The sequence below is a fragment of the Anser brachyrhynchus genome (genome assembly GCF_964034855.1).
Source record: "Anser brachyrhynchus genome assembly, chromosome: 8".
NCBI lineage: Eukaryota > Metazoa > Chordata > Aves > Anseriformes > Anatidae > Anser > Anser brachyrhynchus.
The window spans coordinates 8,156,092-8,175,590 of NC_137702.1; the positions used below are offsets into that span (position 1 = coordinate 8,156,092).

The window sequence follows — 19,499 nt, forward strand, 5'->3', positions numbered from 1 at the left end:
TCATAGGACCGTATGTTCTAATGTTCAAAAGAGTATCTATAATTAAAAAAAAAAAAAAATCAGTTTTTGGTGGGAGTGTTTTTTCAGTGGAGAGGAGGAGTGAGGGAGGATGATGTGAGTGTACCTGGAATGGTTTTGTATGTGGTTAATTTTCCTGCCTCGGAAGGGTGGCAAGCTGACAGTATCAGACCAAATGGAAAAACAGTTGCTTCCAAGACTTAATGAAGATTAAAAACAAACAAGTGGGTCTGGGAGGTAAGGGGAATCTTCATCTACAGTTACTTGCCATTTCTGATTTTGCAAATAGCTTTGCAGTGTCATTTGATCTGCTTCAGCGTAATTTTACCAGGAGATACTTCTGGCCTTTTGCTTTACAGTCAGATCCCTTTACTGGGCTATTAGCTTGAAAATGCAGTCAAGTATTAACATCAAAACTGTTTATGTAACCTCCCACTGCATGGAACCCCTCCAAAATACCCTGCAATTGAGGGAAGGATGGGGAAGGAGAAGATGAAAAGCGAGAGCTGGACAGAAATTGTGCCTGCTCTGGGATTTAAATAGGTCAACTCATTTCAGTAAATAGAAGTTAGGCTGTTGATATATGCCCATCTAGTTAAACTGTCATCAAAGTTCACTTAGCTGCAGTCTAGCAGAGGTTGTTGGCCATCAAAGAGATGCATAAGGCATTGTTAAAAAGGACTTGAAGGAAGAGGAAGGAGGAACAAAGAAATAGCTAGGCAAGGAGATCATACAAGTATTACACTTTCAGATTCCTGGTGGCACTGAAACGTGTTGATAATTCTTTCAACATCTACCTTCAGAACATTGAGTCACACGTTTCTACCCTTCCCCTGTGTTTGTCCCTTTAGGATGCTTGCATATAGCATAAGTCTAAGTGCTCCTTTTTCCCTTTTCCTGGAATATATTTAATCTCCTTTGAACAAGAGCAAACCCAAATCCCAGGGCCTCTGAATAAGGGGGAATTATGGTGGAGGAATACAATGAATGTCTTAATCCTGTGTCACCCTGTCTTTGAGACACTGTGTTACATTAAATTGATTTTGCAAATGAAAGCTAAAAGCTAAGCAAAAGCCCCCAATCTATTTTGCCTAAAGATGATTTTAGTGCTCTTTATGTTCCCCTAAATGACAAACCAATTTGTTACCTGCCTACATAAACATTTGCCTATATTAGTACCAGAAATGTTTTATTTTTATTAGCCCAAACTTTATCTTTTTATGAAGACACAAGGGCCCAATAAAATTAGTGTGCAAATATAATGCCCAATTTGCATTTTTCTGTGGTCAGCAGAAAAGCTGAGCAAAATCAATTTGATATTAGGTCAGCATATACATCAATAAAGCATACGCACACACAGGACCATTGTAATGGTCCCTGTAATTTCTACGCTGCCAGAGTAGAGAGATTAAATAATATTAAATGCCCCAAAATAGCTTTGCTTTTAAGAGGGATGTAAAAAGAAAAAGAAGAGAGACTTTGGCATAAAATAGGCAATAAAGGATAATAGTTGCACAATCTCCAACTTTAAAACATTGTGACAATGATCTCAGAAGCAGGCTTCCTGCTAAAAGGCCCCAGTTCAGCAAAGCTCTTATGCCAACACTTACATTTAAGCCCATTTTTAAACACAATAGAAGTCTGTCAAACTAAATCACATATTTAAGCACCTGACAGAGTCAGGGCCAGAGCCTGAACGAAAATTTGGAACTTGAGAGGGTTGGATCCAATTTTGAGCGCGATGCGTAGGACCGCTGCTGGGTAGAGTCCAGGCACAAGTGAGGCTTTGCTAAACAAAACCACTCAGTGCTCCAGGTGGGACTATCTAAGCATGGTTGGAAGGTGAGGGGAGTCAGTGAGCAGCAGAGGCACCGTGTGGAGGTGATCCCCCTGCACAGAGCTGTCCTCACATGGATGCTGCATGGGAGCCAAGATCCTGCTTCCACCTCTGCCAGGAAAATGTGACTAGGGCTAGATGTCTGATTTGAAGAAACTGTAGTACAGTCTTTGCTCATCTCTGCAGTGCAAATGGCACCACTTTTACCTTTGGCACCACTTGGTTTTTTTGCACTGCTCAATGCATGTTGATGGGATGTGGCCTGCAAACCAACTATAACAGGCAAGAAAAGCTTGTGTTTATTTGACCCAACCCAGTCTAGCGGTGCTTGATAGAGACCAGAAATGGTGTTCTTTTGTAGTGTGTGTTGCTGAGATGTGTACTACTACCTGAAATGACATTTGTGACCAGAAGTAACAAAAACAAATGGAATTAGGTGCTAATCTGGTCTCTCAGAAAAAGCCAGAGTACGGTAAATGCTGCTTGGATTGGATTTGCTAAAGCAGTTTAATGTGGCAGAGACTAGGCAGCCAGGACAGCAACGACATCAATGTTGGCTTTCAACGCAGATGTTATAGTTCTGTTGGACAGACAAGCCGAGACAACACAGTGAAGCGTAATGCAATATAGTTCCTTTTTATTTCCTCTGTGGAGTCTTCAACTCGCAGGGTTTTGAATACAAAATGCTGGCAACAGCCCACCTCATGCTGCAAAGTCCCTGAGAAAGGAAGACTGGAATTTGTTTTGCCAATGGATACATGTATTTCAAGAAAATGTGTGGGCATTAAAATCAAATTAACGCAAGTTTTTTAGGATGATGGGTTTCCATTTCTTCTGATTAGAGCCTTCAGGTCTAGTATGAATGGGGTAAAATATGGGAGAGGAGAAAGGCAAGCCATTCCTAGTACCTTGCCCCAGCTTTGCAGCACTCTGAAGGAGTGGAGTTCACTTCCACATTCTCCTGCATGGGCGCCAGTTGAAAACTTTCTGAGAGGTAGACTGCTGGGATGAGACTTACTCTGCCTTTGTACTTCTTCAGCCTTGGTAGTACTAATTTGGGAAATTGTGTCATTACCATACCATGGGTTTAGGACCAGAAATCTTCTCTCTCTCTGCAGTCTCTTTCTGAACTGGCATGGTATCAGGAAAGATCTCTGATGTTGAGCAAACTCTACTTTAGTCCTGTTACAGAACTTCATTTTGGTAGTGCAAATGTGATTTCATAAATTCATTATTTCTGCAAGAAAATTCTAGTTACGTAAGCTACTCCATACAAATAGTTGTTTCCATGTTATTATACCAGCATAAAAATGAAATGAAAAAGGTTAAGTGAATTTGCTGCCTTTCCACGAAGGTTTAGATTGTGTTTTGTCTCCTTTCGGTAGAAAACATTTTCTGAGGGACTCTGTTTTAGTTAGACTTGTGTAATCTGTAACTAAGAGTGGAAGTTGCCATTTACCAGGTGAGAGCTGAGGGAGTGTTGCCAATGAGACTGCTTCAAGTGACCGATTGTATGTGCTATAGTGTTGGAGAAGGAACGTGGGTTGTGGGCCAAATAATGCAAGTTGTATTTAGAGAGGTGAGATTTGAGTTGTTTGTTAGTGGTTAAGTGGGTTTCTTTTCAGTATGATATTTGCTTGGTGTTTATCACCGTTGTGCTAGCTTTAAAGGCAGAACAGATGTTGAGCTGAGTTTAATAAAGTTTTAAAAAAATGGTGGGGAGGGTCAAAACTGTCATAATTAAAACCAAAAATCTCATCCTCTAAAAAGTTTCTTAGTTGAGAAGCTGCTCCAGCTCCAAATGGGCCACTATTTTGCTGACCACTTTGCTGAGTAGTCATGTTGCTGAGCATTGCTTGTGAGATGAGTCCATGCCCCTTTAATGATTTTTTCCTGAGAGGAGAAAACTCCTCCTCTTGCAGATGTCATCCCAGACTTCCTCTTTTGCTCATTAAATTTGGTTTGCTGCTATATCTCCTTCCTCCCACGCTAATCAATGTTAATGCAAATGATGAGGGGTGGTCATCAGCTGATGGTGTTGTACTCCTTTTTGCTGCCTCCCACTTTTCCTCTGCAGACAGAATTGACCCCACCAGCTGCTACGTTTGTCAGAGACATTCTTATATTTCTTTGCCTTTGGGGCTCAAAAACACCAGAGAATGGTGAAATTGGTGAGTGAATGAACAAATGAATGGTTGAGTTGGAGGGTGAGCATCTGTAGGACATTTAGAAGGGCTGAGGAAATAAATAAATAAAAACCTTGCTGAGATCTGCTGTCCAGTTCCCTCTTGAGAATAACCAAAAATGTATTGATTATTTCTGTGATTTTTTGTTAGGTGTGATTTACTATTGGGTAAGCCGAGCATTTGTAAGACTCAGGAAATTAAAAACAAACAACACCAAAAAAAAAAAAAAACCCTCAAGTGTGGTGTAAGGCTCCAAATATCTTTTTGTGTTTAAGAATGTATGTGTGTAATGCATAAACCTAATTTAAAAAAAAAAAAATCAGTTTGGATTTAGTTTTCAGTTGCCTTTCAGTGAAAAAACTTTATTTCACAGCAAAGATTTAAATTGGATCCTGCTGTGTCTAGTTTTACTCCTGCTGTGTGTTCAGATCTAGATATCTAACTGAGTCCTGACCTCTTATGGTCTTTTAAGTTCCCAAAACTTCTTTGAAAGGGTGTAATTTTTATTTCCTGTTTGTTAACACTGTCAGTGCGCAAACGAAGAAAACATCCCGCTTGACCCATGAAGCATCATGGTTTCAATAGTGCGGGATTAACCCATGCAAAGTTGTGTTAGGATCTGTCTTCCTTCTGCTGAGCTGTGATTTGGAGGGGACCTGGCTTATTTTCACAGCCCCACAGGAGAAGGTTGCTTAGTGCACCATTAGCCACCTTTTATGGTCCACCTCAGAGGTCCTTGCTATTTCACGTAACAGGGCAAGTGATTTCCTTAATGTTATTCATATACTTACTGTTTCTCTCCAGTTTAATTCTTTTATTTTTTTTAATTTGTTTTTGAATGTTTCTTTCAATCAGAGCAGATACAGACCCAAGTAGTTAAAAAGCAAAAGAACCACAAGCCCCCCCAAAACAAAACCCACGCTAATAAATATCATTTTTTAGCACTTACTGTTGTTTGGCACTGCTAAGGTTTGTATCAAGTGTAATGCAGGGTGCAATTGGCTTTACAATGTGAATGGCCCCCCACTGTTCTTCTCGGTGCCCCAGGGGGACATTTATCACAAGTGAGAGAGCAATTACAGTGCAGTTAAACTCACTGTAGTAAATCTTGGTTTTTAAAAAGAGAGCTAACTTTGTTGTCGCAGGTTTGGCTGCGTGTCGTTAGCTTTGCAGCCCTTGTGCAGTCTGCTGTTATGGCCTGGTGCGGAGACCCAGTGACGCTGCCTGCTTTAATTATAGATTGCGCTTATTTATAATGTATGACCAATTTTAATAAAAGGATATGCTTTAATATTAATGTCCCTGTGTGTCCTACATATGGGACCTGGTTTAAGGATCTTTGTCTCTCTTTTTTCCCCTCTGTCACCTGCCACCCCCCTCTGCTGCAGCGAACCTGCGTCCAGGTGCAGAACAGAAAGTGGTGTTCATCACTGCGCGTGTCCACCCTGGGGAAACGCCATCTTCCTTCGTGTGCCAAGGTGAGTGCCTGCAACATCATGGTTTTGTAACAAAAAGGAAAGATCAGATCTGGTTTCCTATGGATGCACTTGCTGGATATGCCCAATTTTGTTGGTCTGACAGAAGGATGAGTTCATGTGTTTTTTTTCCCATGGTGAAGACACTAGAAGACTCTCTCACCTCTACCCAGCTGTATGTCTTTTTGAAATCAGTCGGAATACATCATCGCTGAGACTTGTGAATGTTTGCGGAACCTGGTCAGAACTGGGCAGTGGGCTCTGAGGTTACTCAGGAAGACTTGACAGTCTGACATGCACATATGCAATGTGATCCCATACGGATCCTTTCTGTAGGAAAACCAGCTGGAAAAGCTCTGGGAGGAGTTCTCCATTATTTTTTCTTGCTGTCTACTATTTTCAATAATTTTTTCCGCTGCAAAGCAATGGCCCCAGTTCTCCAGTGTAATTCTGAGAGGCCTCTATTTGTCTGAAGCTGCTGCTCGGAGGAGCACAGCTCCCAGTGGCTGACAGCTGTTCCCTGCACAAAGCATTCCTGCTAAAAATAGAAAGCAAATTACCCAGCTTGTATTTATAAAGAGTTGTAAATCTCAGGCTTGTGGGTACAAATAAATAAATAATCCTTGCATGTGTTCATATAACTTCATTGTATAGGTCTGAAATATTGTACTTATGGTATGTGATTTTTTTGCGGTGATAAATTGTTGATGGTGTAAATCAGCGTAACTTCCCCGAAACCAAGGGAATGTGCTAATTTACTGCATCAGCTCGGGTATGGCCCTGCCTAGCCAATGAGATGCATCAATCAAGCATATGCAAAGCTTATTATATTGGCTGCTCGTAATGCTGCAGATTGGTTTGCAGCTGGCCCTGTTGGTACCTAAAGACCTCAGTGTGGAAGGTCTGGCACAGTTTCATGGTCTTCTGTGTACTTCTCAGCCTGGCAAAGCCCCGTGTCTGGCACCTCTCTAAGGCAAAAGGTCAACAGCTGTCACTTCTGCTGTCCTAGCCCGATGGGCTAAGAGGATACTGGGCCTCTTCTCGTCAGTCTGTGTGCTAGCAAAGGTAAAATGTTTTCTTTAAGACAACAGGGCTTCAGGCTGAGAGCAGGGGAACTCAGCAAGTGCCTCATCTCCTGTGGTGGCATAGTCAATGCAGGGCATTTTAGTATACATGGTGTTTGTTAATGAATATGGATTTTTAATTGGGTGCTTTGATTCTGTTTGTGGCTGTTGGCATAGCCCTGCAAAATGAGGGCTGAGGCATGCTGCTGAGGTGGTATTTTGTAAATGAAGTTATTTTATTTTTATAATGGAGAGTTCATTTAAAACGGGAATAAAAAAGGAATGTGAAAAAGTGGGTGGCATGTTTAGCCTGATGAAACAACTGGATGGAAGTCATGCTCTGATTCTCTCAAACTGTTTTGTAGGAAAAAAAAAATTAAAACAAGAAGAGGGGGGGAAGTAAGAAAAAAAAATAGGGGTCAGTCTTGGAGAAGCACGTCAGAAACTTGCTGTGACTGCAGTTATAATGCACGCTTGACTCACTTGGAAATGCATGGATCTGAAGGCACTGAACTCTGCTGTGCATCGAGACATTCTGCCCAGTGCAGATGAAGCTGCCTTGTGTGTATAATTAGTGTCAAGACAAGTAGAAATGGCAAACATTTCAAGGCTGATGCTGTGTTGTTTCTAGTATTGCCAGATGTGAAAGTGGGTGCTTGCTCCATCTTTGGAAACTTTTGCATAGGAGGGTCAAAAGAAAGGATGAAAAGGATCCCTCGGGCAGTCAAGTGAAGGCACAATAAAGAATTTTATTTCTGGAGTCCTGGGAGGCATTTTGGCAGAGTTAGATGCTGCAGATTTAATATCCAAATGCAAGCCCGGTGCATACGGAATGTGTCAGGATTTTTTTCCTCAGTAGAGAGATTTGTTCTTGAATACTTGATTATACTCACCACCTCGTGTATTAAGATATGGAAGTTAATCCCAAAGATTCCCCAGGTGCAAGCAGGATCTCATGGAGGAGCAGAATTGTGACTGCCCAAGCCTGGAGAATCTGCCTATAGAGGAACCAGAGATAAGTTACAAGCTTTTTTTTTTTTTTTAATGTTTCATTCATTTCAGGGTCTATCTTCCTCTTTAAGGCACTAAGGGCATAACTAACTCCTTACCTGTCTTTGGGCAAGCAGAGTCTCTTCCTACCCTCTTTGGCCTGCTCTCTGCTGAGGATATACAGCTACGTGTAGTGTCAACACGAGCCTCCTGGGGCTTGACACTGGCTTCCTATTGTCTTCCACTTTTTGGTTAGGCAAGACACCCTGCAAAGGAAATTATCTAGCCTTGATTTACCAATATACACTTGGTCCTGACTATCGATCCTTTGTCTTCCGCTTATCCAAAGATGAGAGCTAAACAAGCATCGTTGTGTAACTGTGGGAGAAGTCCATAAATGCTCCTCTCCATTCAGGGCTGTATTGTTTTTGTTATCAGTCTTCGTTTTCCGTTATGAAGAATCTACTGAAAACTGGGGTTTGGATACAAATACCCCTTATCCGTGCAGATTTTATAAGTTGTAAACTTGGTTACACACCTTATTCTCCTTACAGCTGTGGAGTGCTAGCAGCAGTAGCCAGACCTCCCTAGAATCATTAAACACCTCGTCCAGCAGTTAAAAACAAGTGCCATAATATTTCACACATTGTGCAGCTGCTGAGCTGTAGCTCAGTTCCTTAAAAGGCAGATAAAACCCCAAAGGGCCTCCTCACAGACAGATGGATTAAGAACCTCTTGTTTCTGTTTTGGTGTTTTAAGAGTTATTACAATGCTTGAGGTTAGCCTTTTTAGGAAGTTTTCCTGATAGCTCTAAACTGCTCGTTGGGAAGTTCAGGGTCAGAGTTGGAGATTTAGGCACCAGAGAAGAGTATATCACGTGAGTATCCTTTACATCCAAAGGTAGAACAGTGCTCTCCTTCCTCAGGCTGTGATGGTGGCCATGATGAGTATTGATGCTTGTCATGTTTGGGGCTGAGGAAGTAGGAATAGGGTTGAGGATGAAGAGGCCTCTTGTTTTCAGTTTACTCTTACAGACCATTTTAGGGCATTTATCATGGGGGGGGGGGGGGGAGAGAGAGAGAGAATTCATTTTACAACTTGAATTCGTCTCTCTTGGGGTGTTCTGATTTCTGAGTGATTTCTGAAGTTCAGATAGGACCAAATATCAAATAATACCTCTATACTTATGCAGCGTGCATGTGTGTAAAATGCAAAATCCATGTACAAGTCCCTACCATCCAAAAAAAATGGTGTTAAACCAGCTTTCTAAAGGCTTGGATTTCATTCAAGGTCTGGCAATAAGAGTATTTTTTCCAGTGTTCTTGTAGTCTTATTTTCCTTCCTCTGGCTGTTAGACTTGTTTTGTTGGAGACAGCAAATGCACGTGGAGTGTTGCAGGAGACATGGTAGCTAGTTCAAATTTTCCTGTATGTTTTTGCTTTTGCCAGCATTCAGCAATTGCAAATTTAAGCATGTCTAGATGTACGTAGGCATGTACTTTCCTCATAAACTTAGGATCTTCCGTTAGGAGGATGCCGTTTTTCATCTCTGTAATGCATTTGCCAATGTGGCATCCACTATGCCGTTTAAATCCAAAAATTAAGATTTCTTCCCCAAGCATTTTACTTTAAAGTTTGCTAGGCTGGGAGCCCGGGGTGGAAGACCTAGTGCGAGAAAGGAAGGCGAGGGATTTGCAGATGCTGAGCGTCTTGTACTAAATGCAATTTGACCTGATGCTGACCTTGAAGCTTATGGGCTGAATAGGGAACAGCCGTTAAAAAGAAAATGTAAGGAAAACAGACACCTGGGACTCTTATCCATAAGAAATGGAGCAAAAATGACTTTTCAATCAATCTCTTTTCATTACAGCTGTTTAAATGAATGCTCCCTCTTGCTTCACCTTAAATCAAATGATATGAAATGAAAAACCAGACTACACCAGTCAATGACTTTTTTGGTTTTCTGTGAGCATTCTCGATCTGCAGTTTTAACCCCCCACCCTCTTGCCACTAGAGGGCAGGGAAAAAAAAGGAAAACTTTCGTACAATTTTTGATTTAAAGTTTGAAAAACGGGGTAGAAGGGGACAAACTGCCTGAAAACAAGTTTTCTACCAGCTATCTCTGCTATTGTATAATAATTCACCAGGCTAATGGGTTATTGAACTTGCTCTCTACATGACTAAGGTACTCTTCTCCGTCTCCATGTGCTGTGAAGGATCTTATTCTAGGACAGACTCCAAGATGTCCTCTTAGAAGTGGTGGAAGTTGTCTGGTTCACTTCATGTAGGCAGTGCCTTCAGATTCTTTGAATTTGTTCCTGGAGAATCCCTGAAGAAATTATTAAGAGTAAAGATGCTGCAACAAGACTGGAACTTGTTTTTTTTTTTGCTTGTAGGAAAGGCAGCTGTATATGCAAAAAGTCATTTCTGAACTTGTTGCTTCTGCTTGGAATTTCTGCCAATCTTTGTCTTTTATTATGAGGAAAGAGGAGGAATAAGCTGTGTCTGGGTTAAATGCTTTTTTTTCTACTTCCTTCACTAAGCATAAATCTTTGGGCATTAGGGCATAAGTGATAGCTGAAAGACAGGACAAGGCGTGTTTTAAATGCAAGAGTAAATGCAGCTAATGGAGCCTTTACATGTGAAAAGAACCTTTCTGAAGTAACAGAGGTGGTCATCTTGCTTAGCTATTTCACGGGGATAAATTTCACCTAGAGAAATTAAACTGAGTCCGGTAGGCATTAGTATAGGATGCTTTGGAAGCAGCAGGCAGCTGTGCTGGTTAAAAGCAAAGTCCAGAAAGTGCCTGTTGTGGTAATGACGGGGGCCTCAGAAGCTTGAGAGCATTATCTGTTGGACTTCATCAGACTGAATTTGTCTAAATAGATGCAAGTTTTGCATCGGTTCTAACCTCATTCTATATGCATCATTTGTGATGCTCTTCCTTCTAGCAAGACAAATCTTCATTTCTGGGCTATATTTCTTACCAGAGGAGGAAACCAAATAGGATTCCACAGTGTGTGGGTATTACACATTCATGTTTGTTGTATTACTGTAAGGTTTCAGTTCTGTCTTCTCTGGCAAATGAAAGAGACTAGAAGCAAATGTGTATACTCTGCTGGCTACACCTAGGCTTAAAGAAGTGAATGCTTCCATATGTACCAAGTCTTAGCTTGTGGTTCATCTTTGGATACAGTAGGGTGCTCTGCCTTGGCCGTGCAACAAGTCTGGTGATTCTCCCAGACACAGGAATGCTCTTTATGGTACCATTGCCAGGGTTTCAGTTTGTCAGCTGCTTTTCTTTTGCCAAACAAAATGAACTAAACAGAAGCTCCACTTTAAGGGAGTTTTACACTCTTCCCACCCCAAAGGTACGAAAATGCTGAGTTTACATTCCCTTTCAGTATTTGTTGTACCCTTTGCAAATCTCCTTTTTCACCTGCAATCCTTAGGAAAATGCATCGGCCGTTGCACATTTCTCATCTAGAGGTGACAGGTCTTGCTCAAAAAAGAGCAAAATCTTTCTATAAAATGAATGGTATTCTGCAAGATGTTATGCATAAGTTGTGGCAGAGTAGATGGGAACGCTCTTCTGTTCACTTAGCCACAGCTTAGCGCTTACAAGTAGTGAGGGGAACATGGTGAACAGAAGTTGCAGTTCATGGTCTCTTTTATAGGGGTTCAGGAAACCGAATGATAAGTAGACAAAGACAACAGAATTCAGCAGCCCAACCATAAAATGAGCTGCAGGGCTCTCTTAAAGTTGTTAGACTGCATTCATCCTTCTCACTAAGACTTTTTTTTTCTCTAAGTGCACAGCTCCTAAGCTTTAATACAAAGGGAAACACACTCTCCTTGACTTCTAAAGCAACATGAAAAACACTATTGTCTGTCCCTTGTAAATCTCCTGGATGGGATTTTAGTGTGAAGTATCCCAGGGGAGAGAGGTTGTTGTGAGAATATAAAACGTCCATATTGGAGTAATGGAAATAAAAGCTCCTCTTAAAAATGTTGATGTAAATAGACCATTAGAAGAATTTCTGCTATGTTAGGTGTTATAAGATGCCACATCTTGAATCAAATCACTATAGTGTCAGGCAGGCATGAGAGCTTACATGACTGGTTTCCTGAGCTGGAGAAAACTTTTAATGAGGTTAAATTTCTCTGGCTATGTAGTTTTGTGGCTCACTCTTATTGTGTGCTTTTTGGATGTGCCAGTGAACCCCTGCACAGAAGAGAAGGCATGGAGGTGGCAGGGTGGGAGTGGGGGTTGCAGTCTGCAAGAGGAAAAAGGAATCCCCAGGACCTATGAGAGACAGGCTGCCTTGGAGGAAGGAGTTGGGGCATCTGGGGAGAAGGCTGTGGCTGAGACACCTTTTGCTACCAGCAGCAGAAGTTGCTGTCTTATCTCCTGTATCCCCTGAGCAGCAGTGGGAGTAAAAAATCGGACTCACCAGGCAAGCTCACCCCCTGAGCCTAGCCCTGCATGCTTGCTTTGCGTCTTCCAGCAGAAGGAATGGATCGGTCTTAACTCCTCATCCCTGGGACAACAAGGTCAGCTTTGCCTACGCAGCTAAGAAATGTCAAGTGGTTTTGTTTGATTCAGTTTGCTCTTTGCCCAGGGCAGGCCTTTGACTACCTCTGCTTAACTAATCCTCTTTACAGTAATCAGAGTTAAAGGAGCCCTTGGTCTTCAAGAGAGAGAATTGAGAAAAGCTTCACTGCACAACAGCAGGCAAATTTGCTTTGTCTCTGGGTGGGATGGCCCAATTAATCTCTTAAACATACTGGTTTCGCAATGTTTCTTGACTGCTCATACTTCTGAATAGCATTATCTTAAAGATCATTTCCTTCCAGCCCTAACCAACCTGCCTGTAGGGCAGAGCACATCATCTTTGTATCAGAACACAGTGGCACTTTGTTGGTTTCTGAGGATAGGAAAAAGAAAATATTGCTACAGCTGACCTTCATGGTCATTTAGCTTTCCTTACTGTGGTCTGTTTTTCCAACTGGAAATGGCAGTCCAGGTGGATTTTCAAGATGTTCTTCTCTTTCCATTTATCAGTTAGGTCAGGACCATTTTACGTGCATATTGCTCTCTGTACAGCCATAGGCAGCAAGTTGTGCCCTTGTATAGGGAGAGGTGCTTTGCCCATGCTGCCCAGCTTCTCTGGGTCTGCACGGGAGCACAGGCCTGCTGGAGGTACTAGATGCCTTGCTTGTGGCATTGCCAGCAGGGGCTGTGCAGCTGTCCAGCTGGCGAAGAGCATCTATGTCCTGTGCAGGTAGGTTTTCCCAAGAAACTGAGCTTCATATGCATGGTCAAATGCTGCTGGAGCTTCTGGCGCTAGGGGGAAATCCCAGGGAGAAACCTTGAAGTCTTGCCCCAGTGGAATTGGACCAGGGCATGAATATGCAGAAATCAGAACAGGGTCGGAAAAGCCATAGGGAAGTTGGGGGTTGTCTGCAGATTTCATCTACATCCCTCTGCTGTCAATGAAAAAGGAATGGCTGATAGTGAATAACTGTCATTAATTTCAAGGAGTCAAAGTCGTGAGCTGAAGCCCTTTCTGTAAGGGCTATAGTGTGTGAGATGTACTGATCAAGCTGCAGGTGTTGTGCTAGTATCTCAGGCTTCACAATTAGTTCTCTCTTCTAGTTTTTATACTTCAATCCTTTTCCTTCCCTTTCAGTATTGTCCAAGATCTTCCTCACAACTGATATTAATCTTGCTGGTCTATTGTTTCCAGCTTTGTCTTCTGACCCTTTGTTCCTTGCCTGCCCTGGCTCCGTTCAGCTGAATTGAACTTTTTGTTTTCATTTTGTTTTCAGTCCTTTTGTCTCCAAGGTGCCCTGTGCTTGCCTTCCTGCTCCTTCTGCAGTGCTATAACTGCTGCTCTGAGGAGCCGGCATTCATGTGTGACTGGGACTTGGCTGCTGGAAACTTTTCTTTGACACAAGGGCACCTGGGTGAGATTCTGCCTCTGCCCCTGCACAGATTGTTCACATGCTTTGTGTGTGCCTGTCGCAAGGTATTGTGTACGTGTTTATAAAGAGGCATGTCCCCTTGACTTCTGCAGCGTAAAGAGCAAAGGGCCTAAATCTCCTCTGGAGGGCAAGTAGAAGGGACTCATGATAAAAGCAAGTTCCTGCCTGAGAGAACAGCACTTTGGGGAGGTCATCTTTGCTCTTGCAGTGCAGTCCTGCTTTGCGCTCTGAGGATTGAGAGGAGGGTAATGGGGCATGTGCTCCAGCCAAAAGTGGGCACAAATACTTTACCAGTCCTGCTTAATTTTATCTTGGAGGAAATGTAGGCAAAAATCGCTTTGATGGAAATCTTAATACTTGGGCAAACCTCTGTTAAATACTTTGTGGACAAGGAGTTAGGATGTGGATTTGGGGTGATTTTGAACAGTTGCATAGTTCTCTAAAAAAAATAAAAATAAAAAAAAAAATTTACCTTTACCAGGAAAGTTGTCCCTTTAATGATAGATCCCTATAGCGGCTTTGAAATAAGCTGTTACTCTGCAGTGTGCGTGTCAGTCTGAAGTCTCAGTTTGTTGTTTTCAGTGGCACCCCCCACCCCTGATGTCTGTATCTTTCATGCAACAAAAGAGGCTACTTATTAAACTTATTAAAACTGCATTTTTGTGGTCAAGATGTTAAAATTCTATCTATTTTCTGTAGTTAAATGTTCTTTGTCTCTGGTGAAACATGTGGACTCTTTTTTTTCTTTTTAGTGATGTTCCTAATGGCCAAGGATAAGAGGAAAAATAACACCTTGACACTAGCTTATGTGGTCACAGTGCTGCTAGAGTCTAAACCCATTGCTGTGAGGAGCTTGGGGAGAGGTTCTGTCTGAGGGCTTGCCGGCACTTGAGAGTTCGTTTACATCTGAGGCAGGCTGTGAACATAGAGTGGAGCTGACTATTTCTTAAGCAATTCTTATTCTGGAACAAGAGCATCATATTCCTACTTAAATATGCTTCAAAGTAGGTTCTGTAATGAGCGTCTCCAAACAGAATTCTTTAGGAAATGCTGTGGGTTTTTTCTTCCTCAAACAGCAACAACAAAACTCCTCAATGCTTAGAGAATCCCTGAAAGTTGTATCTTGCTATCTTCCTCCCTTGTGCTCTTCAGATGGAAACGTGTACTTTATACCCTCCTGGAGAATTTTACCTCTTCACAAGCAGAGATGTCAGTTGCTTGTAGCAGCCCTACTCACGTGAGGATAGTTTGCTCTCTGGGTATTTCTTCTTCATTGCTAATTACCATCACCTTCAGGATTTACAGCACAGCTCCATTTTCACAGTAAGGTTTTCTTGGGGGTTGTGGGGAGATGGGGGGCATACAACATATTCTGCTCCTTAGCAGCCAGGAGCTTGTCTCTGACAGGCAGTGGCCCTAATTTTTTTCTCTGGAGCTTATTCTTGCCTGGATACCATGCACTGTAAATAAAAGAACAGATCCCTCTTCGTTGGTGAGGGGCAGACTGCTGCAATGCTTTTCTTGTGTAGACATGTGGTCACCTTGTTGCTTTTTTGTTAGTTTTTTGTCTTAACAAAAAAAGCAAATCACAGAAAAAAGCTTTTCCCTGCTGGAGACTGGTGTAAAGCAGCTACCCAACACGTCCCCTCCAGCAGCTCTGGAAGCAACCTGCAGATACACAACTTTCATCTCAAATTCAAGGGGAGAAAATTCAAATGCAGCCAGCAATTTCTTGGCGATTGCATCTTCCCAGAGGATTAGGTTTTTGTTTAATAAATCACCTTTTTTTCCCCAGTCTGATCAGCTCATGAGTCACCAGGAAGTAGTTCAGGTGTTGCACCCAGTCCCTGCTTTCAATGTATGCAGAGGCTGAAGTTGGACTTTGCTATGCAGATGGACTTCTGTGCTTCATTTCATTTTTGACTGTTCTTTGATGCTGATCAGAATTGCTCAGCCTCCACCACCAAGGGTGAAATGGATGCAGACCTATTTTCTCTCACAAGCAGTTGGTTTTACTTGTGTGGTACTTAGGGATGTTTTTCTGAGGTGCAAACCCAGAGCAAATGTTTAGCTGAGTACGCCGCTTGTGACAGTGGCTACTGGCAAGTACCTGTGGACTGTTGAAGGTCAAGGCAACTTAACAGAGATGCTCCCCAGTGTACTCTTGCAATAATCTACAGCTGAAGGAATCTGTAAAGGATAGCTGCAAATGACTGCTTTGGCAGTGCCCCTCTGGTCTCTATGACAGAACTTGGTGTGCCTGCCTGCTTCATACCTATTGCTCCTGGGTCTCTATTTGACTGAGCAGCACATTTGCAGATGTTGGAAGCCATTTTTAGAATGTGTTTAAAAATATATTTTTCATTTTTCCTAACATTATTTATGGAGTGCCTTTTTTCTTTTTCACCGTGTATTAGATTTTCATATGTAAATGAATTCTGTCTCCCTCCAGAGAAATCTATCTTTTGCTTTCTTGGTTTATAGCACATTCATTGCTTGGACTGATCTATCCATCTTCAGTAGTTCTTATTTGTTTTCCGGAGACTTCCATAGTTCCTATTGCTACAATAGTTAATGCCACAATACTAAGAGCACTACATGGCTGCTTGTTTGCACTTACTGAATATGCAGAAATGTGTTATATGACAGGTCCTGGAGAGAGGTGTTAGGCCATCCATCCCTCCATTCCCACTTCCCAACTTTGCTAAACTAAGCCCACTGGAAACCCAAAGGTTCTTGGTCCCCAGGGAAAGGCAGAGCTGCCAGGCTTTGAGGAGGTAATTCTGAGCATAGGGAGTGCAAAGAGTCCTGGCGAGACAATACAGCAAAAGGCTTGAAAGAAGTGTTGTCATCTTTGGCTATTCCTTGCTGACCAGCAAACTTTAGTGGTTGTTTCCCAAGCAGAATAAAGTCTGCCTAGTCCTCCCTGGTGATGTTTTTTTTTTGGTTTGTTTGTTTTGTTTTGTTTGTTTGTTTCGTTGCTTATAAAGCTCCACTGGGAATCTTTTTCCTGGTGCGGGCAACTTGGGAAACTTTGCACTTGTGGTGCAATCCCTTTGTTGGCCCCAGAAGGGCTTCTGACATCCAAGTATTCAGTTGTTATGGAGGGGAAGAGAATAGTCATCTTTCAGCCTTTTGGAAGCTCAGACTGGTCCTCAGTGGAGCACCAATAACATAATAGCCTTAACTCCAAAACTAAAAGGAAAAAAAATGGAGAAAAGGGACTTTTTTCTTTTCCCTTCTTTGCTAGTGCTGTGTGAGCTGTTGATGTACAGCTGAATCTCCCCTTCAGGGCCATGGTCAAAAGACTGATGTTTTTTAAGTTGATAAGGACAGCAGGAAATAATGCAAGGATTCCTGAGTTAATTCTGCAAAGAATGCAAAATGCCTGCTTAACCATGGTTCATGCATTCTGGATCTTCCTATTCTGTATGCATTTTCCCCCCTTGCCATCAAGCCATTTTTCAGGATTGTGATCCTCTTGTCTTACACATCAGGGAAGGCAGAATCTCCCTGAATATTTCTGTTATAGCTGTATTGAACATTAGTTAATTCTGTAAAAATTGAGGGCCATAATCCAGCAAATGTTTTTCTTACTGTCTGGAGGACTTGCACTCATGGGAAAGACAGACTTTGAATAATAATGATGACCAAACACATCTTCTGAAGCAACATCTTTAGAATTATTCTGATAAATCCCAAGTAATTCATTAATAAAGCAAGATCATCTGATTCCTGCAGTGTATCCCCAGAAACTCTTTTGTTTTCTCCCAGGAGGAAAAGAGAGGCATCATCCAGGGCATGTTGGTAGACTCATTTTGATGCAAAGAGAACTCCAAGCTCCTTACAGCATATTAGGAAAATTAAAGAAAACAAAGCTAACCAACAAAGCCACCCACTCAGGTTGCGCTGTGCACTGAATTTATGAACCCTTCGGGCAATCCTGCAGCAGCTGCGCACTCCTGCTGATATGTCCTCCCTTTGACAGCCTGACACGTTCTTTCAAGTCGATTCCACAGGTTTTGCTGTTGCGCCAGTTTTACCGGAGAATTGTATGACTGCCCGCGAGGCCTGGGGGAGATTAGTTTGTAGTTAAGCAAGCTACATCAGGGTAATTAAGTGGCTGAGGTATGGATTCATCACTGCAGAGGTCAGGAGGCAGTCTGCTCCTTTCTGTTTAGTCTTGCACTTACCAGACAAATCCTGTCTTGGCCTCACTCTACTTCCTCATGTGGGTATATATATTTTTTAAGTTAGTGGGAATCCCATTTCTGTAAGGAAGAGGAGACAGACACCATGAAATAATGGGAGAGATTAACCTGATGTATACCACCTGCACTCATAGTGAGTAACCGGGTGCTGCTGGAGAGAGCATAGGAGTCCCATGTGGCCAGAGCCGTGGTGGCTTGAGGTGGTTGGGGCCACTAACGTCCTGCTGCTTCTCTGATCAAGTGTTCAAGCAACATGCTGCTGCCATGAACCTCCAAGGCTGAAGCTGTTGAGAAGCAAGCTTTTTTCATAGATCCATGCCTTTTTCTAAAGTCTGAAAAGACCCGGAATCCAAAATCAATTGCAAAATGGGTCCTGAGGCCATAAATTGCTGGCTTTAATGAATGGGAGAGAGGTTCAAACTGCTGGGTTCCTCCAGGTCTCCAGCTGCTAAACAACTGCCAAAACATGAAAGTGAGTCTTACAACATGCTAGAAGACTGTTTTTGTCAGAGTAGCCTTACTTAAATATGACCTGGAGGATGGCAGCCTTTTGTAATGAGACAGTCCTTGTGGTCTTCTCTCATATAAGTTCTGTTGACTAATTTTATATTTCAAGCAGAACAAGGCTCTGGTTATAGAAAATCTGGAAATTTTTCAAAGTAGGAACAAAACTTGCCCTCACAAAATTCTTAATTGTCTCATCTGTGGTTGAAAACTTCAACAGGCAAAATTCAAATACCACGTTTTACCCTTCTGGGGTGATCTTATGAGAAACCACCTCTGGTTTCTGCAACACATTCAGTGTTCTTTGGTTTCTTTAGAAGAAAAGATGTCAGTATGTTGAGAGTACTGAAGCCTGCATTTCTGAAGTGGCCAGCAGTTCTCATAGTCTCTGTTACTGGAAGGTTTTCCATCTTAGACTCTGCGGGGCTGGGTTTTAGAAAGTGTTTACATTTGGGGCAAGTTAGGGGAGGGAATGGACTGTCAGTGGCACAGATCTCCAGGTCTCCTCTAGTTGCATCTGGGCGAGAACAGAAAAGTTTCAGAATTTGCACAATACGTAGAAAACCTTTTTATTGTTGCCACTTGCCATGTTTCCAAGCACAGTCAGCACCAATGAGCTTCATGAGTTTGTTTGAAAAATCCATCTGCTGGTTTTGGCCCCAAAGACACCAGCATTGCTACCCTGCAGATCCAGCCATTGCTATCTCAAGTTGAACATGGTGAAATAGCAGACTCTGGTAGCAACCTGCCAAAAATCAGCAGTGCTAGAGACCTCGATCAGGCATTCTGGCTCCTGATCCTACATCCTAGCCACTGGGAATGCCAACTTTAATTATGTTTTACTGGCAATGTATATCTATATCTTTTCAATACTAAATCAGAACATTGTGCTCCAGCCCAGCACCAGCAGTTACACATCCTCCAAAGCAGATGTGAATCTTTTTATGAGGAAAGAGCCACAGTTTGTAAAAATACATAGGAAATCCCAAACACTTGCCACTAATCTTTTTGCAGTGAATTGATTCTACTTCTCTACTGCTGATTTGTGGCTGACTTGGTTCCACTTGTATCCATTCCTCCGCTTGGTCATCCTGCTGGAAATACATCTAGAGCATCATGTTCTGGGACGTGGCTGTAATTCTTCAGTGTTTTGAGGCAATGTTTGCATGGTCTCAACGTAAAAATCTAGCAGAAACAGTGAGATAGTCAATGTATGTGAAAAGTAGA

General features: G+C 42.3%; 1 protein-coding gene across 3 annotated transcripts in view; it reads left to right on the forward strand.

Annotated features, from left to right (window-relative positions):
* Window positions 1-19,499, forward strand: part of LOC308199414 (BEN domain-containing protein 5) — a 923,492-nt gene that overhangs the window by 700,273 nt on the left and 203,720 nt on the right. For all 3 annotated transcript variants that reach the window (XM_080603543.1, XM_080603541.1, XM_080603542.1), the window contains one exon: window positions 5,430-5,519. In XM_080603543.1, the coding sequence (XP_080459669.1) occupies window positions 5,430-5,519 (90 nt within the window). The remainder of the gene's footprint in view (window positions 1-5,429; window positions 5,520-19,499) is intronic.